At 38.0% G+C, this 21,926-nt stretch overlaps 2 protein-coding genes across 3 annotated transcripts in view; one reads left to right on the top strand and one right to left on the bottom strand.

The window, feature by feature from the left end:
* The first annotated feature begins 953 nt into the window (after window positions 1–953).
* On the top strand, window positions 954–12,275 carry LOC117291256 (ubiquitin-like modifier-activating enzyme 5). The gene is made up of 12 exons (XM_033772880.1): window positions 954–1,262; window positions 2,164–2,209; window positions 3,305–3,394; window positions 4,299–4,408; window positions 5,268–5,354; window positions 5,848–5,932; window positions 6,454–6,558; window positions 7,158–7,285; window positions 8,264–8,399; window positions 9,483–9,558; window positions 10,041–10,150; window positions 10,557–12,275. The coding sequence occupies exons 1-12, from the start codon at window positions 1,102–1,104 to the stop codon at window positions 10,626–10,628; spliced, it is 1,206 nt and encodes a 401-aa protein (XP_033628771.1). The 5' UTR covers window positions 954–1,101; the 3' UTR covers window positions 10,629–12,275.
* The window catches only part of LOC117291255 (nephrocystin-3-like), a 36,102-nt gene continuing 25,077 nt past the window's right edge, over window positions 10,902–21,926 (bottom strand). For both annotated transcript variants that reach the window (XM_033772877.1, XM_033772878.1), the window contains exons 18-24: window positions 21,578–21,801; window positions 19,733–19,821; window positions 18,840–19,078; window positions 17,836–18,048; window positions 16,646–16,886; window positions 16,020–16,145; window positions 10,902–15,529 (exon numbers count right to left, since the gene is read on the bottom strand). In XM_033772877.1, the coding sequence (XP_033628768.1) occupies window positions 15,233–15,529; window positions 16,020–16,145; window positions 16,646–16,886; window positions 17,836–18,048; window positions 18,840–19,078; window positions 19,733–19,821; window positions 21,578–21,801 (1,429 nt within the window). In that variant the 3' untranslated portion in view covers window positions 10,902–15,232. The remainder of the gene's footprint in view (window positions 15,530–16,019; window positions 16,146–16,645; window positions 16,887–17,835; window positions 18,049–18,839; window positions 19,079–19,732; window positions 19,822–21,577; window positions 21,802–21,926) is intronic.

Here is a 21,926-nt window from a genome sequence, read left to right as displayed (position 1 = left end):
TCAACTATCGCGACCACCCTCCACTCCGCACTGCACACTCATCGAACACTAGCGGGCGCTGTTTATGAAAACTTTCAGATCACCGCCACATACCACTCGTCCTGTGGATACATCCCAATAAAGTTGATAAACTACAGTGGAAAATGCTAAAATGTTGAAAAGTCTAATAGCTTAATTTTTACTGTATATTGGAAATTATTCATTGACTCTTGAACTTCACTCCTACTCAATTTAGTATGGGGAGCTAGCCCCAGTGCCTATTGAGTTATTCGCCCTCCAAATTTAATTTTCAAAAAGGCAGAGCATCAATCTTGAAAAAGTAATGTCCCTACACCTCTCGGCATGTAGTAGGACCATGTCATCCAAAATACATCAAAATGGAAGTCAACAACATGCCCTCAAAATCTGTTTAAAACGTTGGAGGGTCGTGCAACTGATTGTAATTGTTACACATCAACACAATTTGGAGGTTATGTATTTCCTTTTTGTGGAAACTTTGGTAAATAAGGCCTTTAAACTGGCCCTTTAATTTGCTTAGAAGTGGTTAAGTTCTTCAGGAAAATACTCAGCAGGAAAATCGGTTTGGAAAAAAAAGGAGGTTTTTCGGGGATGTTTTTTTCTGGGGTAGTTTATAGTAAAAAAATCCATGGAACCGGCTGACCTGCCAAAAATATGAAATAAATCTGAATTTTAGCTGTTTGTAAATATATTTGACTTGTTTTCAGAGGCTAACTTGTGTTGTGTTAGAGTATTTTTGAATAGCATTTTTGCATTTTTCGATACACGGGAGTGTTTGTTATGTGTGGGTGTATGGTGGTGTGGTGCGCCCATAATGGCTAGCTCTATGGGTGCGCCCAAAAAATCACCGTGTTGATGAAATAGCGCCCTCAAACGACAGGTGCAATTTTACTCGGGAAAGCCACCAATGACATCATCTCTTCCCATGTGTCAGTGTGTGTGTAGGAAGGATCGCTCGATCGGTTCGGTGGGTTAACTTTCACCGTATGGAACCACCACAACACTGAGAATAAAGTCAGATGTTCCTAAGTATATTTCATAATATTCATTTAAAATTACTAGTGTTAGAAGAAACAGCTGATCATGGCTTCCGTGGATAAATTGAAAGGACGGATTGCTGAACTAGAATCTGAGTTATCAAGGCTTCGCAATGAACAAGGCGGTGCTGGGGCAACAGCAGCTGCTGTGGGAAGAACCAAAATTGAGCAGATGTCATCAGAAGTAGTGGACAGTAATCCCTACAGGTATTCTCTACAATCCTTATTCAAATGACATGTTTTCCACGTGCCTTAATCCTCTGTGATTGTTGTATTTATTAATTTGTTTCGACAAGTGCTTTTGTTGGTACTTCTTGATCTTGTTTACATGTCTTTTTTAACTTATAGTTAGTGCCAGCATAGAGTGCCAGATAAGCCCAGAAAAAAATCAAGATATTGCTGGATTCCCTTCACATACATGACTTCCTTGCCCAAGGCTAGGCATAAATTGATTTTAAAAAGGGTATCAATCATTTTGGATCAGGTTGGCACATACTCCTAGAACTATTTCGGTTTCATCCGGCTATCGTCTCCCGTTACGGGAGACGATAGCCGGTGGAAACCGAATTAGTTCTAGGAGTAGTTGGCACAGTGGTTTCTTTGCCTGCCTTTCACTTTCAGTTCACCTCAGTCATGTCAGTGGACCCCCCGCGGTCTGTTCAATTCCCTCCTCAGACCAATGCGATGGCTTGCATATAATCACAAGTCCCTGAATTAAGTGATTGTGCGGGTTGTCCCCATTTGTGGTTTCCCTCCCACAAACCTAACTAAATTCTTTCCTATTAATAATATCCATGCTTTTATTTCTGCTGTTAGGTGTGTAATGAACAACATTAAAATAACACACGTAAAATTGTCATCAGGCAGGGGCGACATTACTCAGCTAGAACTATGACATGGTTCGCGGAACGAACCTCATACATACATGTAGTTCAAGGAGTAGGATGACATGACCTCTTGAATGAGGGTTCAATGTTTTTCGCTGAAAGTTGTGCCCCAATGTAGTTTACCAAGGACAATTTCTGTCCGATCAAACTGTCTAAATAAGTTTTTATTGAATCAAACCCCAGTTGAACTATGTATGTTTGATTGATTTATTTTATTGCAGTCGTCTGATGGCTCTTAAACGAATGGGAATCGTTGATAACTATGAGGTGAGGAGAATTTGAGATACAATTGTTTGTTTGTTTGTTCTTTGTTTAGATGATCTTTCCATCAAGCGAACTTAGTAAACTTCTACAAAGGATTAAAACAAAGCTGGCATGCTGGCAGCAGCCAATCACTCTCATACAAGCATTGGTTTAATGTCTACGATGATCGTCGGCCTATTATGCTCGACTTTATGACATATTTGCAAATAGACTGGAGCAGTAGCTTGTAATAAGCACAACTCCCTGACCAAGGACAAGGAGTGTCTTCTATTAAAGCCATTGGACACTTTCGATAAACAGTATTGTCCAAAGGCCCACACTTCGTGTATCACAACTGATATAAAAATAACAAACCTGTGAAAATTTAGGCTCAATCGGTCATCGGAGTCGGGAGAAAATAACGGGGAAAACCCTTGTTTCCGCGTGTTTCGCCGTGTCATGACATGTGTTTGATATAAATCGGTAATTCTCGACAACGAGAATTGATAATTGTTCAAATGTTTTCTCGAAAAGTAAAGCATTTCATGGAATAATATTTCAAGAGAAGTCGTTTCACCATTACCCTCTGTAAACCCTGTAAGTTATTTGTAAATCTGTGAACTTTTTTTTTTGTCTGTGCCGAAAGTGTATAATGGCTTTAAAATACTGTAGGAGGTGAATAGAAGACCCTCTTTGAAACACTTTTTGAAACTTTAGGCCGAGTAAAAAAAAAACATGTTTCACGTCCGGGTTTTTTTAAAAAAGGAGGAAGAGGGGCTTTTTATTTTTTATTCAGACAAGACATTCAGATTATTTTTGCTGAGATCATTTAAAATAACCCTATTTAAAAATATATAAAAAAAATATATAAAAATGTGCATAAAAAAATAAAATAAAATAAAAAAGGAGGCGGCCTGTAAAAAGGAAGCGGGCGGGGACGCTAGACATGTTTCTTTTTTACTTGGCCTTAGTTAGGCACTTTGAGTTGATTGGAGTTTTGTATGCTGTACATATCCTACACCCTCAGAAGACAGTGTTTTTTTATTTGAACAGATTAATGCAAGGTGTCGAGAACATCTGTGAATTAATATTTGCTTGTTTTTCATTTTTCCTCTTCAGAGAATACGTAGTTTCACCGTAGCCGTTGTAGGAGTTGGTGGTGTTGGAAGTGTGACGGCGGAGATGCTTACAAGATGTGGTATAGGAAAGGTACAAGATGTTACTTTAAAAGTGACAAGTCTTCAATTGGTGATTCAAACTTCACACAAACTCCAAGTGCCAAAAAGTGTGACTGCAATTTCCTAAAAATTGAATAAGAAGTGAATATTTTGTGGCTATGTTTCATTGGGATATGGAATTTAACTTATTGCCCCTGTAAATTGTAGACATCGAGTAAATCCTTCCATATTTATACTCATTTTAGTAACACATCACCCATGCAGGCCTTGAACTTTGCTCTTGAACGGGCACAGCAATGGGAGACTTTCTGGGACGATAGAGGGCAGCAGACTTACCGGGTAAATCCATTGTTCTCAGAATTATGCGCATGTTCAGAACTACGTAAACAATGGAAATTTACCCGGTATGTCTGCTGCCACCTAGCGTTGGAAAGTCTCCTATTTCTCTCAGGTCAGGGGCACTTCTATGAGGAAAATGTAAACTTGTATTGGAACTTTGCAACATGGGGTACACAGCAAAAGCACAGGGTACCAGGGCAATTGCTTGGGTGCCGTGTGTGGTTTTTTTTTGTAGGCACTGCCTAAGTCTTTTGAATCTAGTAAGGTCATTGAGCCCCTCCCCACCCCCCAAACAAATTCAAACATACTTGAAGATGTAATGATTTGAGGCATTGCATGGTGAGATATCAATATATCAATATATTTGGTTTGCGGTATTACACCATGTGTGTATCTACTTGCCAGGTAGAGTTTGTTCTTTAGAGAACTGTCTTTCTATATTCTACTTGTAGATGGTTTGCTTCTTTGAGCAGCAGTACGCGATCTGCTAACTCCTGACAACAATCAAGGCATGTTTTCAGAGAGAGTCCAGATGTGAGATTTCTTGCTTATTTCTATTACTAATTATTAATTTGTCGATTGTGATTCTTCTACAGTTATTGCTGTTTGATTATGACAAGGTGGAACTAGCAAACATGAATCGTTTATTCTTCCAACCTCATCAAGCTGGAATGAGTAAAGTAGAAGCTGCAGAGAAAACATTAAGGTATCGAAATAATATTAATAATCATAATTCAAATTTATATTAAAAACTATCTAAAGCGCATCACACGTTTTAAAATCAACATAATGGAAGAAAAGATGAAGAAACAAGACTGGTCACCAGGCCAGTGCCCAACCACTGATAAGGGAAATGTCTGTCCCACCTACAGAGAACTAATAGTTACTATGTTGGCAAAGGTAATGTTTTGATCTTTTCAGGAGACACATGCCTCTAACCCTACCAAAAAACCTAACCCTGTGTCATGTATGTTAAAGGCAGTGGACACTATTGGTAATTTCTGAAAATAATTATTATCATAAAACCTTTCTTGATTACAAGTAATGGGGAGAGGTTGATTGTATAAAACATTGTGAGAAACGGCTCCCTCTGAAGTGCCATAGTTTTCGAGAAAGATGTAATTTTCCACGAATTTGATTTCGAGACCTCAAGTTTAGAACTTGAGGTTTCGAAATCAACCATCTAAACGCACTCAACTTCGCGTGAGAAGGGTTATTTTTGTTTCAGTATTATCTCGCAACTTCGATGACCGATTGAGCTCAAATTTTCACAGGTTTGTTATTTTATGCAAGAATCTAAACTAAAGCATTGTTTTAAATAGTCCTAACAAAATGATGAAACTTTACAGATTTGCAGCTTATAACTAAATTTATTCTACATTTCATTGCACTGATTTGGCGATGGGGAGAATACATTGATTTTTCCATTTTTCATTGTACATTTGTACAGTATAGGAATCACAAGTAATTTTGGTCATCCTGTGTACGTGTGGTAAATCTTTTAAACGGGCCTGTTTTTACTTTGATTAATAGTTACTCAGCAGAAGTTTTTGTTTCCTTTTCAGATCCATCAACCCAGATGTACAATTCGAAACTCACAACTACAACATCACCACGATGGATAATTTTCAACACTTCATGGATAGGATCAGGTAAAATAAAGTGTGTATTAGGAACAAACTACAACTTCTAAACCCCTATAAATAGGTTCACATCTCTCTCATTTCTTCAGTCTCCTGAGGATGACTGAGGCAAGATTAAAAACTTGAACCCTATTTAGAACTCACTCTGAAGTAGCGAAGTTAATAATGACCCGCTAAAAAGCTAAAGTAGTAGTCCCGGCCGTTTTTCTACATTTCGCCAGGTAGTAGAATATAAAGCATGACAGTTCATAGAACAAAAAACTACTTGGCAAGTAGTGTGGCCCCATTACAAATATAATATATTGATACCTCACCATGCAATGCCTCAAATCCAATCTTTATAGAGGGTTAGCAACTTTGTTTATACCGCATGGTCTCTTATACTATGAGGTACAAAATTAGAACTTTTAATAGCCAGTTTGTGTCCATACTCACATTTCATTAAATGTTGGTCCAGTGATTTTCTTTTACAGTAACCCTATAAACTATACTCTGTTTTCAGCAATGGTAACTTAACAGGAGACGGCCGTGTGGACTTAGTGCTGAGCTGTGTTGATAACTTTGAAGCTAGAATGGCCATAAATGCAGTAAGTTCATGCCCACAAAATCACTCTTGTTAATATTGGGTCCTAGGGCATACTCTTTCTTCATTCATTCACAGTCGGGTTGTTTGGGTACACAAGCTTCTGTATACCGTTAGAGTTTGCAATAACAACTTGCATAAACGATATATTATAACACTATATCCATGAAGTCATAGCGTTTGAAATATATTGATTTGGTGTTGAACAAAGACACTAGGAGAAAGGGATTTGACCCAACGACTTTCGGTTTAATGTACCAGCGCTCTACCATCTGGGCTGTTGAGCCCCATGTTGGTGGTCTCCCCAATTTATCATCATTTTTATTTTGGGGCGGCAGTCAGAATCCATACAACTGTTAACCGCTTTGTAGTCGGGGGATCACACCCAAGTTTACGATACGGGCCTTACAGTCTGGGAAGTGGCAGACGAGATCACCTAAGGGGATGTGACTTTTTAATGACAATGACATTATTTGCTTGTATTTGTTTATCATTAACTTTTCTTATCTGTTATTGATATTGAAGGCGTGTAATGAGCTTGCTCAGAACTGGATTGAGTCAGGAGTCAGTGAGAATGCTGTATCTGGTCATATACAACTCATTAAACCTGGAGATACTGCCTGTTTCGCTGTAAGTTTCAATTACTTTATAAGGATTGCATGTAGTTACACAGTACACAGAGCTTAATTCTTTCACTGGTCCTTCAGGGGCCAATTTCATGGCTGTGCTTACTGCTGAATTCTGGCTTACGATCACCCTTCTTCACTTGTAACGCACATGCCAAATGCATATAGTAACGAGGAGTACGCAAGCGCATAATCCACCATTCTTCACTTGTATTGACATGCCAAATGCCTATAGTAACGTGGAGTACGCAAGCGCACAATCCAACATTCTTCACTTGTAACGCACATGCCAAATGCCTATAGTAACAAGGAGTAAGCAAGCGCACAATCCAACATTCTCCGCTAACCAGTGAAATACGCTTAATGTAAGCACAGAATTCTCTGCTTCCGTACATGTAAGTGTCGATTCTTTGCGCTTCTTTAGCTGCATCATTAGATAATTTGAAAGAAATTCAGCGTGTGAAACTGAAATTATGGCCATGGTGGTGTACATGTAACTACATGTTTTTAAACTACAGTTTTTCTTATGATCCATTCACACCATGCAAAGCTTCAAACATGACTTACATCCGATATTTTGATTCTGTTTTGTTTGTTGTTTAGTGTGCCCCACCATTAGTTGTAGCTTCAAACATTGATGAGAAGACTCTGAAGAGAGAAGGTGTATGTGCTGCTAGCTTACCTACAACCATGGGTGTTATAGCCGGCTTGCTGGTACAAAACACCCTCAAGTAAGTCTTTCACATCCACTCATGTAGATAAAACTAGTTGTAGCTTCAAACATTGATGAGAAGACTCTGAAGAGAGAAGGTGTATGTGCTGCTACATGTAGCTTACCAACAACCTAGGGTGTTATAGCCGGCAGGCTGGTACAAAACACCCACAAGTAAGTCTTTCACATCCACTCATGTAGATAAAACTAGTTGTAGCTTAAGTAGGATTTGAAACTTTGCATGGTGGAAGTAAGATATAGAAAAGTTTGCGGTAACACCATGTAATAACAATCTCTCAATGAGTTGGGGTGGCTCTGAAAAGAACCGTTGTAGTTGTAGCTTCAAACATTGATGAGAAGACTCTGAAGAGAGAAGGTGTATGTGCTGCTAGCTTACCAACAACCTAGGGATTATAGCCGGCAGGCTGGTACAAAACACCCACAAGTAAGTCTTTCACATCCACTCATGTAGATAAAACTAGTTGTAGCTTCAAACATTGATGAGAAGACTCTGAAGAGAGAAGGTGTATGTGCTGCTAGCTTACCAACAACCATGGGTGTTATAGCCGGCTTGCTGGTACAAAACACCCTCAAGTAAGTCTTTCACATCCACTCATGTAGATAAAACTACTACTGGGCCCAATTTCAAAAAGCTGTTAAGCAAATAATACTGCTTAGCAAATTTCTTTGAGTGGCACCAGTTGCAACAATGTAAACTTTTTGGAATGTTGACTGGAAACCAGTTTCTGCTAAGCAAGATATTTCTGTGCTTAGCAAAACAGGCTTTATGAAATTAAGCATAGACAATGATAGAGCTGTTTAAGCACAAAAAGATGCTAAGCACGACAACATTATGCTTACCAGAATAAGGTTACCAGCTGAACTACCATGTGACATTATACAGAAACTATTGGGTTTCTAAAGGGTTAAAATGCAGTAATTGAAAAATAATATTATATGCAATAATATTCTAAAATTTTGACATTTTTTTCTGCAGATATCTACTAGGCTTTGGAACTGTGACTCATTATTTAGGCTACAGTGCACTCACAGATTTCTTCCCTACGATGTCAATGAAGCCTAACCCAACCTGTGATGATAGTTACTGCAGGAAGAGGCAAGAAGAATTCCAGGTAAACCAGCTGATTTGAGATTCAAATTAGATTGATATTTGCCTGTGGATTGTTTTCACACAACTCGGGGAAAGTACTGTATACAGTACTATTTACACATCGGTGTAATGGTTAAAGGCATTGGACACTTTTGGTAATTACTCAAAATAATTATTAGCATAAAACCTTATTTGGTAACGAGTAATGGAGAGCATTGTGAGAAACGGCTCCATCTGAATTAACGTAGTTTTCGAGAAAGAAGTGATTTTCCACGAATTTGATTTCGAGACCTCAGATTTAGAATTGGAGGTCTCAAAATCAAGCATCTGAAAGCACACAACTTCGTGTGACAAGGTAGTTTTTTCTTTCATTATTATCTCGCAACTTTGACGGCCGATTGAGCTCAAATTTTCACAGGTTTGTTATTTTATGCATATGTTGAGATACACAAAGTGAGAAGACTGGTCTTTCACAATTACCAATAGTGTCAAGTGTCTTTAAAGGCAGTGGACACTATTGGTAATTGTCAAAGACTAGCCTCACAGTTGGTGTATCTAAACATATGCATAAAATAAAAAACGTGTGAAAATTTGAGCTCAATGGGTCATCAAAGTTGCGAGATAATAATGAAAGAAGAAAACACCCTTGTCACACAAAGTTGTGTGCGTTTAGATGGTTGATTTCGAGACCTCAAGTTCTAAACTTGAGGTCTCGAAATGAAATTCGTGGAAAATTACTTCTTTCTCCAAAACTATGGCACTTCAGAGGGAGCTGTTTCTCACAATGTTTTATACCACCAACCTCTCCCCATTACTTGTCACCAAGAAAGGTTTTATGCTAATAATTAGTTTGAGTAATTACCAATAGTGTCCACTGCCTTTAATACAAATTATAATACAATTCATAATGTTGATATTGCAGGGAATTGCCCTGCCATAGGTAGTAAAGCCTTAAAGTTTGTTTCAGAACTAATTATTTTCCCGAATTAGAATAAATAGCAGGACAGGTTCTCAAAGAACAAATCTACACAACAAAGATAGATACAACATGCTACCTCGATAAAGTAATACTCTTTTAACGATAAACCACTTGTTATTTTTGCAGAAACTAGAAGCTTCAAAACCCAAAGTAGAAGTGGTAGTCAAAGTGGAAGAGGTTGTCCACGCGGCTAATGACTGGGGTAAGAAACAAGGAATTCATTGTAATCTTATTGTTATCCACATGTTTGTTTTCTCAAAACTCGACATCAGAATTACAATCTTCTTGTTGTAACAAATTCACCAAAAGGGTTGATCCACAGGGAACGTGAGGGTCATGTACATGTCATGACGTGTCGTGCCCGAGGGGATAAGAGCATCGGACTTGAGCTCTGTTGATTCTGCTCAGCAGAAGGTGGGTTAAAGTCCCGCTTGAGTTTTTAAGCAGGACACCTAATAATATCAGTGGCTTCTTGAAAAACGTGCATTGCTGTCACTTAGTGACGTTCGAGGCGCTTTAATATACAGTATTTTCTACAATACAATATAAGAAGCCATAATTATAATTATAACTATTATGACAAATCATGTGCTGGTCCAGTGTCAACATTTATATTTCCATCTCTGTTTTTATCTGATTTAGTCTAATTATTTACATGCGAGTCGTATTGTTATTGTCTTATAGGTATCTCATTGGTTGATGAATCAAGTAAAGATGATCTCAAGAGTCAAGCAGCTCCTAACCTTGCCTCAGGACTGTCTTATGCTTACGATAAACCAGACGAATCTACTAAGGTAAGAGTACACTATAACCCCCCCCCCCCTTTCCAGGTAAAAGAGATATTACAATGGATGTTTTACAGGGTGGATATTCTGTTAGCTGCCAAGCTGCCAGCAAAAAAATTAGGGCACTCTAATAAAGTTCCAGTCGTAAAAGCGTAAAGCCTGGTTCATACTTCCTGCGAAGGCGAATGAAAAGTGAATGTTGACGTCACAGGGCTGTTTTGGTAGCAAATTGAGCTTAAGTCAACTGATTCAAACTATGCGTTGTGAATTTGTGGCGTCAAAATTTGCCTCTCATTCGCAGGAAGTATGAACTGAATATGCCTGTATGAAAACTTTGAGTGGTTTTTGACACAGTGTATGAGTAAATGGATGTGTAGTAATTGAGTTATTTTGATTGATTGATTTTTACCTGCAGGATTCTGATGAGACAGTGGCTCAAACTGATCAGTCCTTAGAGGAGCTCATGGCACAGATGAAATCACTGTAAACCATTCCCTTTTTTTGTGTAATTATTTTAGTTTAACAAACTTATAATATAATGTCAAGTCTGAAAGACATATTGTAGAGTCCTAAATATTTACTCATATCATTTGCATAAATGAATTCTTAAAAGAGAGGTCCGCAACTATAACAACATGACAAAGTGTTCACTTAAAAAGAAAAATTAACCTAAAAATGTAGATTTTTTTATTGATTTTGTCCACTGTCAAAACATGACTACCAACTACGCTGAGACTTCCCTTGGGTTCCTTTTGTTGACTATGTGAGGATTTTAATCTTCTGATACATTGAAGCTAAAAAATTAGGAAAGACATGTACCTCGGCTTACAGGCCTAGAGTTTTAGTCCTAAAGGGTAAAAACTGTATTAAATCTTATAATTTTGTGTCTCTGGAAAAGTGTTGTAACCACTGGTGGGGGTGGAAGGGACATGGGCCATCTTAATGAGCCACCCCCAAAAAATAATAAAATAAAATAAAAAATGGGAATTGGAAAAAGCTCATGCTTTGAATGGTAGCAATGTTTGATACATCAAGCCCTCCCAAATTATTTCTATCCACATCTGGATCCAATTTCATAAAGCATGTAAGCACAAAAGCTTGCTAAGCGCAGACAACTCTTGCTTAAAATAAAAAAAAAGGTTACCAGCCAAACAAGAGGTTACCAGCCAAAATACTGTACATTTAACATTGCCGTGACTGGAACCCCACTTATTTATTGCTTAGCAAAGGAATTCGCTCAGCAGACTGCTTTGTGAAATTGGGCCCTGGATAGGTACACATGTATATTCAAATGTTGACAACTTGTGTATTGGACATGGATAATTCCAAACCATTTACTTTTCTCAATGTCTTGACATGGATATTTTCATTTATTTGGGCAATAATAGCGTGAGGAACTGGTCATCTCCGAATAGTAAAGATCGGGTATGTAGTTGGCCGCTGTTAATGGACCACCAATAACAGCGGCCAACAACCAACGAAGATCATTACCACGCAGTGAAGACAGCTCCTCACACTGCTATTGCCATTAATAAATGCCTTTAACTAAAAAAACATTTGTAAAAACCATGAGAAAACAAATTCTCATTATTTTTTTCTTTTGCTGATATTTGTAGAATTGTTCTATTCATGTTCAAGAGCCATTTTTTAGGCTGTTACATTAGTGCATGGAACCTAATTTCTTACACATATTACGCTATTTATATTTGAAAGAACTTGGTTGGTGTTTATGCTTTGCATTATGTTAGTTTCATGCGCGAACCAGCTACCTTAAATTGATACATTGTCTGCAATTCCCCTGTACGTGTGGTATGCGCATGCATTCAGCATTGTCCTTGCCTAAAAAATTAGTTAATTTGATAGTTAACGCACAACACGCACAGTGCATACTGAACTTGAACACAACAATAATGCTTGTTTAGGGGCCATGTATTTGCCCTCATTCTTATGTTAATACATCCCAAGTGACCAGTCTTCGACCAATTGGATTGCACAAACTCTCCATGGTGTTTATTAATATAAAATATTCGATCAATGTGAAATCTAATTAAAATAAGTCATAATAATTGACTTGTTTGGAACTATATATAATAATGCATGGTGAAAATATTAAATGTTTTACTAAAACAAACTACATGTACTTGGTTTTGTTGTGCTATTATTTCAGTTTGAGTGTGAATAACGATCCACTAAAAGCCATACAAGTATTGGTCCTGGCCGATTCTAAATAATAATAAAGACTTGTAGTGCGCACATATCCACCCAGGTAGTATAGTTCTATCCAGAAAAAGCTGAGCAGTTTGGGTGTATAACGCAGGCACTGAAAGATTTAGAGTAATTTTTGTTTCCACGATCCACTACTGTGTCTTAAAAGTTTCACTAGCAGGAATGTTGAGTTGACATTGTCATTGTCAACCTTTTTCTCTTTTTGGCATTTATGAATAGTAAAGTTAATTTATCAAATCTTCCCAAATGAAATTGAAACTTCATATTCTTACAATGAATACACACTAAAAATTACAGTAAACTGAAATTGTAAAAATATGTATTTTTTAATATACAATAAGTGTAATATAAATAGGTATAAACATAATGTACACAAATATTGCATTGACTGCTCTATAAGATCTGCATTAATTTCTGCAGAACCTATAGTATTCAGACTTAGTACTGTCTGCCTGGTGAAAAATCTGTATCAAAATGTTAGCTTTTATTTTATTCAGATGTTAAGAAATTCTTTTTTATCTACTAGCGCCAAGTAAACTGTTCACAGAAGCTCCTTAAAATCTACAACTCCAGAGGTTACCAAAAGATTGAAATGCCATCATTTTAAATCAAATTAAATCATTATCCCTTGTATTTATTTATTTCATCCTTCAGCACAATTAGCGCCAATAAACAGAATGAATAGGAAACAAAAAGAAATGCTCAAGATTAGTAGATGTAGTAGGAAAAACCCACTGTGGGGAAATCCAAGCAATTAGGTAGGGACTGAAAACCCAATCAACATGCAAGGCATAGGCTGCAGTCTGAGGTGGGATTCGAACCGGGTTCCTTAGAGGTGAAAGACAGGGGGGAAACCACTGATCTAAACTGATCCAAAAATTTCTTCTTTTCTATAAATAAATATACAAAATTATTTAAGACCTTATTTGAATGCTGATATTTTGGTGTTCCAGTACAATTCGAATCCAATGATTTGGTTTAAAAAAATGGAAAATGAAAAATGGAAGACATACATCTTAGATAGATCCAAGCATGGTTATAAAACAAGGCCCGAATTTGCAGCAAAGTTTAAATAGTATATAAAAAAAATGTTTAAGTAGAAAAATAGAAACAAGTAAAAACTATTTAAGGACAGATTAATACCAGTTGAAAAAGTAGGCATCATTTGTCATTGAAGAGGAGCTGTGGACTCATAGGTACGAATAGCCTCATGGGTGATAAACCTCCAGCTACCTATTGTCATTGAAGAGGAGCTGTGGACCCATAGGTATGATTAGCCTCATGGGTGATAAACCTCCTGCTACCTATTGTCTTTGAAGAGGAGCTGTGGACCCATAGGTATGATTAGCCTCATGGGTGATAAACCTCCAGCTACCTATTGTCATTGAAGAGGAGCTGTGGACTCATAGGTACGATTAGCCTCATGGGTGATAAACCTCCTGCTACCTATTGTCATTGAAGAGGAGCTGTGGACTCATAGGTATGATTAGCCTCTTGGGTGATAAACCTCCTGCTACCTATTGTCATTGAAGAGGAGCTGTGGACTCATAGGTATGATAAGCCTCTTGGGTGATAAACCTCCTGCTACCTATTGTCATTGAAGAGGAGCTGTGGACTCATAGGTACGATTAGCCTCATGGGTGATAAACCACCTGCTACCTATTGTCATTGAAGAGGAGCTGTGGACTCATAGGTATGATTAGCCTCTTGGGTGATAACCCTCCTGCTACCTATTGTCATTGAAGAGGAGCTGTGGACTCATAGGTATGATTAGCCTCATGGGTGATAAACCTCCTGCTACCTATTGTCATTGAAGAGGAGCTGTGGACTCATAGGTATGATTAGCCTCATGGGGTGATAACCCACCTGCTACCTATTGTCATTGAAGAGGAGCTGTGGACTCATAGGTACGATTAGCCTCATGGGTGATAAACCACCTGCTACCTATTGTCATTGAAGAGGAGCTGTGGACTCATAGGTACGATTAGCCTCATGGGTGATAAACCTCCTGCTACCTATTGTCATTGAAGAGGAGCTGTGGACTCATAGGTATGATTAGCCTCATGGGTGATAAACCTCCAGCTACCTATTGTCATTGAAGAGGAGCTGTGGACTCATAGGTACGATTAGCCTCATGGGTGATAAACCTCCTGCTACCTATTGTCATTGAAGAGGAGCTGTGGACTCATAGGTATGATTAGCCTCATGGGTGATAAACCTCCTGCTACCTATTGTCATTGAAGAGGAGCTGTGGACTCATAGGTACGATTAGCCTCATGGGTGATAAACCACCTGCTACCTATTGTCATTGAAGAGGAGCTGTGGACTCATAGGTATGATTAGCCTCATGGGTGATAAACCTCCTGCTACCTATTGTCATTGAAGAGGAGCTGTGGACTCATAGGTATGATTAGCCTCTTGGGTGATAAACCTCCTGCTACCTATTGTCATTGAAGAGGAGCTGTGGACTCATAGGTATGATAAGCCTCTTGGGTGATAAACCTCCTGCTACCTATTGTCATTGAAGAGGAGCTGTGGACTCATAGGTACGATTAGCCTCATGGGTGATAAACCTCCTGCTACCTATTGTCATTGAAGAGGAGCTGTGGACTCATAGGTATGATTAGCCTCATGGGGTGATAACCCACCTGCTACCTATTGTCATTGAAGAGGAGCTGTGGACTCATATGTATGATTAGCCTCATGGGGTGATAAACCTCCTGCTACCTATTGTCATTGAAGAGGAGCTGTGGACTCATAGGTACGATTAGCCTCTTGGGTGATAAACCTACTGCTACCTATTGTCATTGAAGAGGAGCTGTGGACTCATAGGTATGCTTAGCCTTATGGGTGATAAACCTCCTGCTACCTATTGTCATTGAAGAGGAGCTGTGGACTCATAGGTATTATAGGCCTCATAACAGAAGAGCCACCACTTGAGGACCTTCTTGAGAATGGCTTCTTGGCGAATGCAGTTTCCATTTCCTTAATGTCCATTGCCCGTTTGTAAAGAATGGCAGCATTTTTGAAGTCTCCTTGTTCATAGCGGAGGACGGCGAGATTGCGCAAGGTTTCGGCAACTCTTGGGTGATGAGGTCCTAGATTCTCCTCGTATATTGCCAATGCACGCTCATAAAGCGGAAGAGCTTGGGTGTGTTTACTCTGTAAAAAGACAGAAAACAAATTATTTTACAATTGTTGCAGATTTCCGGGGAAAAAATCTTGACGTTGGAAATTGAAGTAAGTAAGATAAGATATTACGTAAAGCTATACATGGTGGAAAAATATTAAGTAAGTAAGGTTTGTGGTGACACCATGTAAAAACATATATTAAGGTATTACTACTTTTCTTTCAGACTTATTCAACTTTGAAGAGATACTTATATGGTAAAACTGCAAATCTCACTGCGAGTTTATAATTATACCCCAAAACATGTGCCATTTCTAAAAACTCTGATAGAAATCTCCAAATCTAGAATTATGAAATAAAAATACAAATATTTAAGTAAAAAGTTAACAGGATTTCATAAATTCAATTACCACAACTAATACAAAGACGAAATACTATTAAAACAAAAAGCAACAGAAGTTTCACAAACACAATTAAATCATTCTTTTGTGGTACACTGTGAAAGGATTTCTGATAGCTTACCTCTTGACAGTAAAGAACAGCTAAATTAACTAGTGCTGTAGCTACACTAGAATGGTTAGCACCCAGACACCTCTCCTTAGTTTCCACTGCTTGAATATACAGGGGCTCAGCCTCAGCGTATTTACCCTGACCACAAAATAATAGATTGGTTGAATCAGTATCAGGGATTTTTTTATTCTGAATCAGACTTGGATACCTCAGATTGATCTCAGAATCAAAAGTTGAGAAATTGGCGAATTTAAAGGTATGGGATACTTATGGTAATTATTCAAAATAATTGTTAGCATAAAAACTTACATGGTAACGAGCAATGGAGAGCTGTTGATAGTATAAAACAATTGTGAAAAACGAATCCCTCTGAAGTTACAAGAGGTTTCTCACTCAAATGTTAAAAGACTTCAGACCTGAAGCCTTTTATTATGCGTCTGAGAGCAAACAAATTTGTGCAACAAGGGTGGTTTTTCTTTCATTATTGTCTCACAACTTTGAAGACCAATTGAGCCAAAATTGTCCCAGGTTTTGTTATTTTATGCATTTTTAGACTGGTCTTTGACAATTACCCACGGAGTCCAGTGCCTTTAAGTAGGAATAATATCATGCCAGTAAACTAGACTTGGTCCACTCACCTGTTTACGATACAGCATTCCTAGATTCCGTATCGACGACACCACAGTAGGATGATGGGCAGGTAATAGAGCTTTCCTGATGAATAATACTCGTTCATAAAGTACCCCAGCCTTACTCAGCTCTTTGTTATCATTGTACAATGCGGCAAGATTGTTTAATGATTGCGCTACGTCCAGATGCTGCTCTCCTAGAAAGCTCTCTCGGATCGACAGAGAACGCTGCAAGTTTAATTCTGCATTACTGGAAGTGAAACAAAATATCAGGGATGAGAGTACGAACAAGTCTGAATATTAGATCCTGGGCCGAGATTCATATAGCTGCTCATCAGTTAGCCTGAACATCTGACGTCACAATTTGAGGCTCGTGAATAACGCCAGAGACCTGCATCCAAAACCGGCGTGTAGATTCACCTTTGACCTCAGTCATTTCAGATAGAGATACGCAGTCAAACTCTATTGCGGACGTGGCAGCAGTGCACTGTTTGGGCATCTCCAGTCACTGCACATTTATCAAATGATTTCATTGTATCCAATGGAATCACTGGATCTAGCAGCAAGGACCTGTCTTTATCCTAGCGGAGAAAAAACAGGGGCCCAGTCTACTCATCAGTGAGCACATTTTCGTGCTTACCACTGTAGCAGAACAATTTCCCAAGGTGTAAATGTATTGTTTTGTGTTGTTACGTCATTAATGGTTAGCATGCCTTTTTGTGTGCTTACAGTAAGCAGTGCTATGAAATGAAAAGCGCAAAGTAAGCACAAAATTGGCCTTTAAGCAGCTCTATGAAATTTGGCCCTGATCTTAGGAGCTACATTAAATGATAGAAGTTGTATCTTTTGATCACCCCTGGAGTTATAGATTCCAAGGAGCTTTTGGTAACAGTATCCTCAGTGCAAGAGAATTAGATCCCAGAGTCTGACTCATTTAAGTTGGATAACAAACAGCATCTTGAATACCAGTAGACTTTAAAAAGTCTGAATATAGATACAAGTCTCATACTCCAAAACGTAGTTTAACATACCGTGCAGGGAAAACTATAATAATGTTATGGAAAGGTTTGCAGTAACACCATGTAATAATGTTAGAGCACCATGAGCGTCACCAAGTGACGGACTTGAGCGCTACAATATATAAAAAAAAACACTATTATTATTATTATATTACTATGGATTCACTTGTACATGTTTACCTGGTGTCACTCTGCAGATAGTACAACACTCCAAGCTCATTTAACGTCTTAGCTAGCTCTAAAGAATCTGGCCCTGTCGCCAGCTCTTGTAGCTGTAGACTGCGCTTTTTTAAGGCATTGAGGGCGCCCTTTTGATGAGGAGGTATTTGTGTTGGTCGAGATCGTTTGACAATAGCTGACATTCTCCTTTGAAGAGGTTCTGCTTGCTCATGCCTAGGGATTGATCATTTAAAAAAAGAACAGACCAAACGTCTCGTTAATTTCAACATGATTTAAAATGCTCCACTAAGGTTTTTAATATTGCAAAGCAAGGAAACCTTTTAGTCATGTTGTCACAGGGTGACATTGGAACTTTCTTTTATAGTTGTGTTTATTTATTAATTAATCAATTTATTTTTTTTTTTTTTAACTGGTCTCCCAAAACCTTAGCATATACAGAGACATGATTAATAAATAACAATAAATAACAAAACAGAGCATTTATTTAGGGTTAAAAACAGAGGGTTTTAGGAAACGAGACAAAATATATCTAAAGCAACTAAAACAAACAGAAACAACAACAAACAAATTAGTATTGGTCTCATTGGTGAAAAGCAATTGAGCAGTATTACACGTACTCATAAATCTTACAAGTAATTTGAAGGCATTATTGTACCAACAGGAGAGAACACTGACTAATAACAGTGTTACACATTCGTGTAATGGTAAAAACAAATAATATTCTTCATCGCCAATGCAAAATAAACATCAATTAAATATAATAGATGTTAAATTTGCATCGGGGATAAGGAACATCAATCTTGGTTTAACTCTTACACCGATGAGTGTAAGCACTGTATACTCTGTGCAAGGGTAGTGGGTTTGAATCCCACCCAAGTAAAATGTCTGTAATTTTTTTCCACAGGACTCGGGAAAGTACTGAGTACATGTGTATACAGTGCTTACACAAATCGGTGTAGGGTAACATCAACATTAATACTATTGAGAACTCTTTGTGTTCTTACTTGTTTTGCTTTTTGTAGAGTACAGCTAAAGAGTCCAGCATTTTCAGCACGGTAGGGTGATCGCCCCCATAAGCATTCTCACTGATCTCAAGAGCTTGCTTATAATAAGCCTCGGCAGTTGAATACTTCCCCCATTGTCCATGCAGTCCGCCTAATAAGTGAAATGATTGCGCAACGCTAGGATGATCTGGATCCACAGACTCGCGTATCTCTAGAGCTCTCTGCAAAGGACGTACAGCCTGCAGTCAGGGCAGAAGGAAAAAACAAGTAGTTTGAATTAATTTAAAGGGCACTGGACACTATTGGCAATTACAAAATTACAAAATAATTGTAAGCATAAAGGCCCGGTCCCACTGCAGCGATAACAAGAATAACGATAACGACGCAAAGAGAACGCATTCTATTGGTTGAATGAGCATGTGCGTATTCTGCGTGGAGCAATTTAACCATTAGAATGCGTTCTCTTTGCGTCATTATCGTTATCGTTTTCATTATTGCTGCAGTGTGACTGTGCCTTTAAAGCTTACTTGGCAATGAGCAATGGAGAGCTAGTAATAGTATAAAACTTTGTCTGAAACGGCTCCATTTGAAGTAACGTAGTTTTTAAAAAGAGATAATTTCCCACTCAAATCATAAAACACTTCAGGCCTGAAGCCTTTTAAGTATTGCATCTGAAAGCACATAATTTCAATGACCAATTGAGTCCAAATTTTCACAGATTTGTTCTCTAATGATGTTGGGATACACCAAGTGAGAAAACTGGTCTTTGACAACAGGCATTGTGCACAGCTCATTTCTTATGTTTTTTTATATGAAGTTAACTTAATGTTATAAAATCATAAAAGTAGATCGTAAGGTTTACAAAAGCCCCTAAATCTTGAGAGCAAACTGACCTGAATAAGTAGTCCCATGTCTTTAAGGAATCTGCCTAACATCTCATGTAAGAATGCTATTGTAGGCAGTGACAGCATACCAGCATACACTATACAACAAATCATAATCAAATCAAATAAAGTCATAAAGGGTACCGAGTGAGCTATATAAAAATATATCTGATATATGCCTCTGTAGAAGGTCCAGTTTTGATGGAAAGCTAATTATTATATCTATATTTGAATATAATAAATATCAATAATAACAAAGAGAATTTAAGATTATGTACATGTAAGACTATTTTGCCTTTAAATATTCTAAAGACTATTGTAGGTGGTGATATGATACCAGTGTACACTATAATAATAATAATTTTTACTTAAGACGCGCCCTTACATACATTTAAGGAGACCCCACTCCCCTCCCCCACTTAATCTATAAATTGTTTTCTCCTGTCATGTTACATTTTGTCATTTTAAATGATTTAGTGGAAACAAATTGAACTATGAAATGATCAAAAGCATTATAACACATGTTAAAAAGCACAGAATGGAGGAACATTTTTTAAGAAACAAGACTGGTCACCATGCCAGTGCCAAAACCAAAGAATGGGGATACATGTACATCTATTCCGCCTACAGAGAAGTGAAAAACTACGTATTATAACAAACAATAAACAGTCCACATAAAGTTATGAAGGATACCAGCTCAAATGTACACTATAAATAAAATCATAAACATCTCGACAAAATTCATGCAGTTTTGTTCGTGTTTTTTGTTTGTTCAAGGGGCCATTGCCACCTACTCTTAGGGCTGAAACAGGGTTACCCCCTGGGTATCATCCATCAGAAGCCTGGATGGTAGAGCAAAAAGCACTACCTCCCCTCAATGTTACAAAGCAATCATAAGTGTCTTGCTTTATAAGGACACAAGTGTCATGACCGGGACTCGAACCCACACTCTGCTGATCAAACACCAGAGCTTGAATCCGGTGCTCTTAATTGCTAGGCAATGACACGCCACAGGGTTTCAATATATACCATACAACAAATCATCAAATAAAGTTATGCCGGGTACCAGCAAACACTTTACAACAAATTATGAACATCAAATAAAGTTATGCCGGGTACCAGCATACACTATACAACAAATCATGAACATCAAATAAAGTTGTGCAGGGTACCAGCACAGATTATACAACAAATCATGAACATCAAATAAAGTTATGCCGGGTACCAGCATACAACTATACAACAAATCATGAACATCACATAAAGTTATGCATGGTACCAGCACAGATTATACAACAAATCATCAAATAAAGTTATGAATGGTAACAGCACAGATTATACAACAAATCATGAACATCAAATAAAGTTATGCCGGGTACCAGCACAGATTATACAACAAATCATCAAATAAAGTTATGCAGGGTACCAGCACAGATTATACATCAAATCATGAACAGCAAATAAAGTTATGCAGGGTACCAGCATACATTATACAATAAATCATGAACATCTCAAAAAAAGTACTGCATAAAACCAGGGGTGCGTTCCACTTGCACATGCGTTGCCAAAACTGCGAGTTCTGTGAAAAAAATCCATTGGCAAATCACTTGAGGCAAAACCTAGGACCTTACGAGACTTGACCACTAAAACACCGAGCTAGTCTGGTGGCTAGAGGCAGTTCATATCCTATTTGTTAGCAGTGGGTACTGCAACAATCTAATAGATGGGTTTTTTTTGCATCGGGATACAGAATACTAATAGGGTAATGTTCTTGATTCGCAAAACCATTGCAATTTTATTAACTTCAAGCCTTCCTGCAATATAAGAACGTTCTCTATCTCTTGTCCAACATACCTTCTTCTACTTCCTTTACAGCATCAAAGTACACTTTAGCCATTCCCTGTTTATCCAATCCTATAGTTGCCCAGTATTCCAGTAACTCTGAACAGCGCCCTCTAGTGTAGAGTAAGCGGAATACACAAAGGTTGGTAAGACACTCTCGGAGCTGTTCCTTATTTCCTACGGATTCAATAAGGTATGGAAGCTCATCGGCAAGGCGTGCAGTCACACTGCCAGGTCTGTGGAAAAATCAAATCAAATTGTTAAAGGGAAGGCATTTAATTGGAAATAAATAAAAAAAAACAAATAAATCAATCAATTAATCAATCAATCAAAACAAATAAATCAATCAATCAATAAATAA

Source organism: Asterias rubens, chromosome 6 (assembly GCF_902459465.1).
Source record: "Asterias rubens chromosome 6, eAstRub1.3, whole genome shotgun sequence".
Lineage (NCBI taxonomy): Eukaryota > Metazoa > Echinodermata > Asteroidea > Forcipulatida > Asteriidae > Asterias > Asterias rubens.
Note: the sequence above shows the minus strand (reverse complement) of the source record. Positions and strands in the feature narration are given on the sequence as shown.